This window comes from Camellia sinensis, chromosome 6 (assembly GCF_055761805.1).
Source record: "Camellia sinensis isolate YWXY chromosome 6, ASM5576180v1, whole genome shotgun sequence".
Classification (NCBI taxonomy): Eukaryota; Viridiplantae; Streptophyta; class Magnoliopsida; order Ericales; family Theaceae; genus Camellia; species Camellia sinensis.
Window position 1 is genome coordinate 180,203,750 of NC_138966.1, and position 8,417 is coordinate 180,212,166.

The 8,417-nt window shown below is 34.7% G+C and overlaps 1 protein-coding gene across 1 annotated transcript; it reads left to right on the plus strand.

The window, feature by feature from the left end:
- Positions 1 to 6,417: 6,417 nt before the first annotated feature.
- LOC114259406 (transcriptional regulator SUPERMAN) lies at positions 6,418 to 7,176 on the plus strand. Its single transcript, XM_028199421.2, has one exon. It carries the CDS (start codon positions 6,463 to 6,465, stop codon positions 7,174 to 7,176), a length of 714 nt encoding a protein of 237 aa, XP_028055222.2. The 5' UTR covers positions 6,418 to 6,462.
- The last annotated feature ends 1,241 nt before the right edge of the window (positions 7,177 to 8,417 follow it).

Sequence of the window (8,417 nt, forward strand, 5' to 3'; positions counted from 1 at the left end):
TTATTTTGTTGATTCATTATTTGTAGTTGATACGTTTGATATGCATGTATGATATCAACTCAAGTTATTTCTTAACAATAATTTCAAATGATTTGGAATGATAAATTGTTATGTCGACTTAGGACATAAGCAGGTTAATTTGAATATTTCTAATCAATTTTGAATGGGTGTTTAAACACCAAAGAAATTTAAACATGAAGATGTATGTAATTATATCGGTCTGTTTAATTGGGAAGTAATTTAAGAAATTTTTATGTTGATTATTGAATTATGTGACATGAGATGTCATTAATAATTATTTTACTTGCGTAGTAGAATTTGTTAAACCATGAACCATTTTATTAATATGGGGGTGTATCTCTTGCATTAGTTGAGATAATTTAATTTTCTTCTGTCACAAATATTTTTATGACAGTGACATTTATTGGTTATTGAGTTGAAAGAATGTATACAATCAAATGGGTTTTTGAATTGTTTGATTCTTAGGCAAAATTTTTTATGAGGATATGATTTTGTCAAAACATTAATTCTGACTTAAGTAGTCATAATTATTTTGGTTTTTTCTTGAATTTGTTTTAAAAATTCATTGATTTATATTAGAAGTGATATGGGTGGTGAATATGATGCACCATTAAATGAATTTTGTGCACAACATGGCATTATTCACCAAACTACAGCCCCTTATTCTCCACAGCAAAATGGAATTGCTGAAAGGAAGAATAGAACCCTAAAAGAAATGATGAATGCCATGTTACTAAGTTCAGGTTTACCACAGAACTTGTGGGGGGAAGCAATATTGTCTGCTTATTATGTTCTTAATAGAATACCCCACAAGAAAACCAAAAGCATTCCTTATGAATTGTGGAAAGGTCGACCACCTTCCTACAAATACTTAAAAATGTGGGGGTGTTTGGCAAAAGTTGAAGTACCTGTTCCTAAAAAGACTAAGATTGGACCAAAAACAATAGACTGTGTGTTTATTGGTTATGCTCAGAATAGTAGTGCATATCGGTTTCTGACTTATAACTCAGATATACCTGATATAAATGTGAACACTATTATAGAGTCAAGGAATGCTGTGTTTTTTGAACATGTCTTTCCTTACAAGAAAGGACAGGAGTTAAGTTCACAGAAAAGAACTTATGATTGTACACAAAGTTAAGAGACTAATGACAATCAAACACAAGAGACTAGTAATAGTCTCGACCAACAGGATTTAACTAATGATGAACCAAGACGAAGTAAGAGAGCAAAAACATCAAAATCCTTTGGTCCAGATTTTCTGACATACTTGTTAGAAAATGAACCTCAAAGCTTTAAGGCAGCAATGACAGGTCCTGAAGCACCTTTGTGGAAAGAGGCTGTTAATAATGAAATTGAATCCATTATGCAAAATCATACTTGGGAATTGTTGGATCTTCCACCAGGTTCTAAACCTCTTGGATACAAATGGATATTCAAGAGAAAAATGAAAGAAGATGGTTCAATTGACAAGTATAAAGCAAGACTTGTTGTTAAAGGTTACAGACAAAAGGAAGGTCTGGACTATTTTGACACATATTCCCCTGTGACAAGAATAACATCCATTCGCATGCTTATTTCTATAGCAGCGTTGTTTAAATTAGAAATATATCAAATGGATGTTAAGACAGCTTTCTTAAACGGTGATCTAAATGAAGAGATCTATATGGAACAACCCGAAGGGTTTGTAGTAGCAGGGCAAGAAAAGAAAGTTTGTCGACTTGTAAAATCCCTTTATAGATTAAAACAAGCACCTAAGCAATGGCATGAAAAATTTGATCATGCAATGCTTACTAATGGGTTTAAGATAAACGAATGTGACAAATGTGTCTATGTTAAAAACACTGACCAAGGATATGTCATAGTTTGTCTTTATGTGGATGACATGCTTATCATTGGAAGCAGTCAAAACATGATCAAATCAACTAAGCAGATGCTTAACAAAAGATTTGATATGAAAGATATGGGGGTCGCAGATGTTGTATTAGGAATGAAAATTACTAAAACATCTGACGGATATGCATTATCTCAATCTCATTATATTGAGAAAATTCTTGATAAATTTATCAAGGATGATTTGAATTTAGCTAGAACACCTGTAGACATCAGTCTTTATTTATCAAAAAATAAAGGTGATGCAGTGTCTCAGTTAAAATACTCCCAAATCATTGGAAGCCTAATGTACCTAATGAATTGTACTCGTCCTGATATAGCTTATGCTATAAGTAAATTGAGTAGGTACACTGGAAACCCTGGAGAAGACCATTGGAAAGCGATCATTCGAGTTCTTAGATATCTAAGATTTACTCGTGATCATGGTTTGAACTTTACTCGATATCCAGCAGTACTCGAAGGTTATTGTGATGCCAATTGGATATCGGATACTAAAGATTCAAAATCCACTAGTGGATATGTCTTTACTCTAGGCGGCGCTGCTGTTTCTTGGAAGTCCACGAAACAAACTTGCATCGCACGATCCACAATGGAATCCGAGTTCACTAAAGCAGGTAAAGAAGCAGAATGGCTTCGTCACTTCTTAGAAGACATTCCAATGTGGCCAAAACCTGTGCCAGCTATTTGCATTCATTGTGATAGTCAATCTGCAATAGGCAGGGCACAGAATCATATGTATAATGGTAAGTCACGACATATTCGTCGTCGACATAATACCGTAAGGCAATTGTTGTCAAACGGAATAATCTCAATAAAGAGAATATTGCGGATCCGTTAACAAAAGGTTTGACAAAAGAGCTAGTGTATAGTTCATCGAAGGGGATGGGATTAAAGCCTATTACTTAAGAGTCGTCATAATGGTAACCCTACTTATATGACTGGAGATCCCAAGAACTAAGTTCAAAGGGACAACTAAGTTATGTATGGCTCGCCAGAAATCACCAAGGGATTAAAATTCCTACCCATTCCTATGGTGAGAGTGATATCTGCAACATATGTTGTCTGCAGGGGTATAAGGATAAGCTTTGCTTTTAATGATTACTTATATCTTGATTAAGGCATAAAATCAAGACGAGTATAAAGAGATACTCACAATAAGAATCACCTATATGAGTGTTGAACTGGGGCCGGTTCTACGAGAATGAAAAGGCTAAATTCTCTAGAAACACTTATGAAAACCAGGCGCGTTCAAGGCCAAAATGAACACAACAGTGAGAACCACGATGTGTTAGAAGATATTTTGTGTGAAATCTATTGTCTTGGCTTACACAAACGGCTGAACAATTCAAGGCATCGCGTCCATTGGTTAGCTAGTAAGTCCGATAGGTTATCACTAGGGAAGGTTCAAAGCCGAAAACTACCTATCCTGATGCAAGATATTTTCGACTTATACTCTTTCGTTAAAGTCTGCATATTGTTGCATTTCCGTTGTCATCAAATTCCATTCATGTGGGGGATTGTTGGAAATGGTTATAAAATTCTGGATAAAACCAGAATTTTTTCCTCAAGTTTGGTCTATTTTTTAGGTGGGCCCCGAGTGTCGATTTACTCGGGTCAAGGTGGTAACGCGTTCTATGCCGCGTTGTGATTCACGTGGTATATTTGGTTGCTCAAAACCATTACCGAGTGAATGGGAAATTGAAGCCAAAGTGTGCTCCATGGAAATGGAGTTTTTGTGGAAATTCCTTAAGGTTGTAAATTGGCTTGTCCCACATTGATTTGGTGGGAAGTTTTGAAAGGGTTTATAAGGCTTAGGGTGAGATACTTGGGGTGTGCCCCAATGGGTACCCAAGTGTTTTAGAGTGAGAGGTTATGGGCAAAATGGGCTAGACCCATTGGACCCAAAAATCACCACACACGCGCGCGCGCTGCTGCCGCCGTCCGTCCGGTCGGGCGGGCTGGGCCTGGGCTTGGGGTTGGGCTTCTAATCTTTTTGGGCCAAAAACATTTGAATTTAATTTTATTTTTTATTAAAATAAAATCCAAAATTCAAATTGGTTTGAATTTTTTGTTCATCCAAACAGGGCCCTTCCCGTTTTCAAACAGAAATAAACTGTTTTGGAATTAGTGCACACCCAAACAGGGCCCTTCCCGTAATTGCTATCTATTTGAATTCAAAACCCAACAGGTATCATACCTGTTCAATTCAAAACCAAGAGCCACATACCTGTTCAATTCAAATCCAAGAGCCACCTTCACATCTATAAATAGGACCACCCTCATTTGATGTTTTCAATTCAGAAATTTTGTATTTCACTTCTGCTATTTATATTCTTCATCTTGCTGCATTTTATTTCCGAAAGAAAGAGTGTAAACACTTAGTGTGTTCGTAAGGCAAACAATTTGTAGTGCTGCTATTGTTTGTGGTAGATCATTTCATCCTGGGAGATAGACGTCCAAATTCTGAAAGTACCGTGGAGAGGACGAATCTGTCTTAAGGACACAGTGTCAAACACTGGACTTGATCAGAAAATAATTCAAAGAAATTAAATCAAGTAAGTTATTTAATTTATTTTCAGTGTTGTTTTTATTTATTTAAATCAGATTTTAATTTTGTTTTTGTAACAAAATAAAATCTGTTTTTATTTATTTATTTTTATTTTGAGTTTGATTTTTGTAATCAAACAAATTCTCTCCTTTTCTTTATTTCTTTAAATTCTATTTGTTGTTGTGTACACAATAGAATTAAATCTTTTAAATACAGTGAAGATTATCCAACATAGACTAGACCTACTTAAATAATTTCTAGATACGATGGGATTGGAGGGATGTTTTTTTAACACTGATACCCCTAATTCGGCTAAACAAACATGGTCGAAAAATTACACCAAAGCACATTTACCACAATCAGAAGATGAAGGTAGAATATTAAGCCATTGTTTGGCAACAACTTTCTTATATTTTCAGTTGAAACTTATTTATTTATTTTTACAATTTTTAGATAACATAAAAAAGAAAAAATTATGGAATTTTAGCCGCAAATGAAATATTTTAAAAAGTTTACAAGATTGTTGTTTCTGATGCCTTCATTGAGATTTATATACGTATGACATATAAAAAAGTATATAGAAAAGAAAAGAAAAAGAAGCTATATATAAATATGGTGAGAATTTTTGAAAAAATAGATGAGAAGTGATGCAATGATACCATCTCCAGCTAACGTTGGAAAGCCAAAGAGAGAGAGAGAGAGCACTGAGCTGAGAACACCCTATTAAACAATTACACAAGAATAAGCCCACACTGTTCTATATAAAGTAAGTGCAAAATCAGTACATACATGAATATACTCTTATGTTAGCCACTTTTAATAATTCCAGCCCCTCAATCATCATTCACGGATGCTAGTTTTTATTCAGAATTCTTGACTCAAAATTCAATTCATGTGAATGTTTGTCAAAGATTTTTGAACCACTTCATCTGCTCATTTTTGCAGTTTTCTGATATGGTTGTTGAATTCAGTAAATAGCAGTCTGATATCTGGGTAATCAATGATCTCAACATCTTATCTTAGATTTTATGATTGGTCAAAAAAAAAAAAAAAGAAAGAGTTCAAACCATTTGGGACACTAGGAGTGTTGTGTACCATGAATCCAAATAAATTTAAGTGGACAGATCTAGATAAGTGGTAAATTCCACCATTGATTGGTAACGAGTAAAATTAGATACAAAAAAAACTCAGTCAACTTAGGACAACGAAATGGCTTTTGTTATCTAATTATCATTGGAATTGGATAACTAATCAATCTTATTAATCCTACTACACAATGTAAACTAAAAATTAGAATCTAATTGCCATTGGAACTAATCCTAGTTATTATATTATTGAAAGTGATTCTACTTGTCAAAATTTTTGGTATAACGTCATTAGACCAAATCATCTCAAGTGGTTCAGGCAGAACAAAACAAATTATTTTGTACATGTAAATTTTTTTTTTTTTTTTTTTTTATATATACAATAGATCTTGTATATACCCATTATGAACATACATAAAAAGTAAAAATAATCTTAGTTAAATTATCATTCTTTATTTTTTACCTTAAAATAAAATTTAAAAAAAAAAAATTCATTCAGAAAAGTGGTATATGTATATTTGGCAAAAAGGTATAATAACCTAGCAGGACGAGGTTCCACATATAGTAAGTAGTGACGAAACATAGAGGACATTTGCAGGTTAAAACCCTCCTCCGACGAGACTTTCAGCTTCTGGCTTAGATTTTGATGGCCTCTCCTGCAACCCTCTTCATTACTACTCTCTCTCCTCCCTCTCAATACTCTGTCTCATCACTTCAAATCCAACTCTTCATCATCTCCACACATCTCTGGTAAATGGGTAAGTGCTCTCTCTCTCTCTCTCTCAACTTTTAAAAGATGGATTTGTTTCCTTTCTCCTTCTTATTGACATGATATTACCTAGACTGTTTCTTTGTCTTTTTATTTGATCTTTTGCTAGGTCTGACTCTGACTTTATCAAAAGCTATATAGAATATATGGAGAGGAACAGTTTGAGCAATAACTTGAAACAACACAGCATTGGTGGAAGATCCATGAAAGGCAACAAAAGTGATAAAGATTCATGGGAATATTATAATAGCAGCAGTGACAGTCATGGTGGAGGAGATTTGCCGAGTGGGTTTTCATGGCCTCCAAGATCTTACACTTGTTCCTTCTGCAAAAGGGAATTCAGATCTGCTCAAGCCCTTGGTGGTCACATGAATGTCCACAGGAGAGATAGAGCCAGGCTGAGACTATCACCTCCAAGGGATGGTCAGCAGTACCCTTTCCTTAACCTTGACCTTAACCCTAACCCTCCTAACCCTAACGCTGAACCTAACCCTAGTCAAAACCCTAATGACCCAGCTCCTTCATCACAATTGTCACCACCTCCTTCAACAAGGTTCCCTCCAATCACTTCCACATCTCTTCCCTCTTTGTCTTCACCATCTTCTGCTTCTCCAAGTGAAATTAGGAAATGGGTGATGAACAATACTCCAAGCCATCTGTTCAGCAATAGGGTTGGAGATTTGGCGATGATCAAGTCTTCGAAAACCCTTTTCGGGGTAACAGAATTTGAAAGCACAAGACAAGAAAAGGAATGCGAGGTTGTGAAGGAGGCAGAGATTGTTAGGTTGGACTTGGAGATCGGTTTTGTTAGTGACTCAAAGGAGGATTTGGATTTGGAACTTCGCCTCGGACGCCCTTAGATGAGCTTTTTGAAGCTGCATTGGCTAGTGTTTCTAAGGTTGGTGGCCCTAGATTGACTTGTTGCACCACCTTGTGATATTAATTAATTAACTATGCGACGAAATTATGAATGTGCATAGAGATTTCAAGTGCTCACGGCAATGTTAAGACTATTAACTTCATATTTCTATTAAATCATCATGTTATTTTCTACCTTTATTAATTAGCTGATGGATATATACATATCTTCCCCGTAACCATGAGATTTGTTAATGTGTTTTTTAAAACAACAAAATTAGTTTTTCCAAACACTTGCAAGTACTGCTTTGTTCTCCTTTCTGTCATGATGAGATGCTTTTAAAGCTTTGACTGATGTCTGTGATTGTAGAGATATAGGGAGTGATCTCTTTTTTTTTTCTTTTTTATTTTTTATATCACGGCACATACTTTCTCAAATAGTTCATCCCATTTCTATGCATTTAATTGTTAATCTATTCCACTTCATTGAAGTTTTTCTTGCTAATCTTTTCCACTTCATTGAAGTGTTATATATATTTATGATATGTTTTACCTAGTTTACTCTAGTTACTATGGTCGTTGCATGGTTGCTTGTTTTCTTGTTAGGTTAACTGTAAGAAGGCTTTTTGGAAATAAAAAAAGATGGCCTCTGTTGTGATTATTCTAATCAGAAGATAACCAACTAGCTAACTCTTGTATGTTAGTCTTGGCCGGAGGATGTGCCAACATAGAAAAAGAAGAAGAAAAAGGTTATTTATTAATTAGCAAAATTACATTAATAGCCTCTATACTTCATCGCTGTGTCATTTTGGTCTATGTCGCTCTAATTCTCTCGATTTACATATTAATTTTTTTTATTAATTTGGTCCAATTGATAACCCTCATTAGGGTTTTTGACAAACTCCATCGTTCTTCTTGAAACCCCATGATTTTCATTCTGATTTTGATGGTTATGATGGTTATTGGGTAGTGGAGGGGTAATGTGACATGGCGGTGGGGTGGGGTGTGGAGGGGTGTTTGATAGTGTGAAGTGAATGTTATTGATTAGACCAAATTGATACAAATTTTTTTTTTTAAAAAAAAATGATTAAAATTGAGCAAAAATTCAAGATCAAATTGACACAAAAGACAAATTACTGGTTTACTAGTGTAATTACCTTGTTAATTATAAGTAGAAAGGTGGTCATTTGTTACTAACAAAAGTAACACTACAACAAATAGCACTTTTGGCGATTAAATTTTT

What these genes read in the sequence shown, in the direction of transcription:
- LOC114259406 (XM_028199421.2), top strand. Translation starts at nt 6,463, where the DNA reads ATGGAGAGGAACAGTTTGAGCAATAACTTGAAACAACACAGCATTGGT.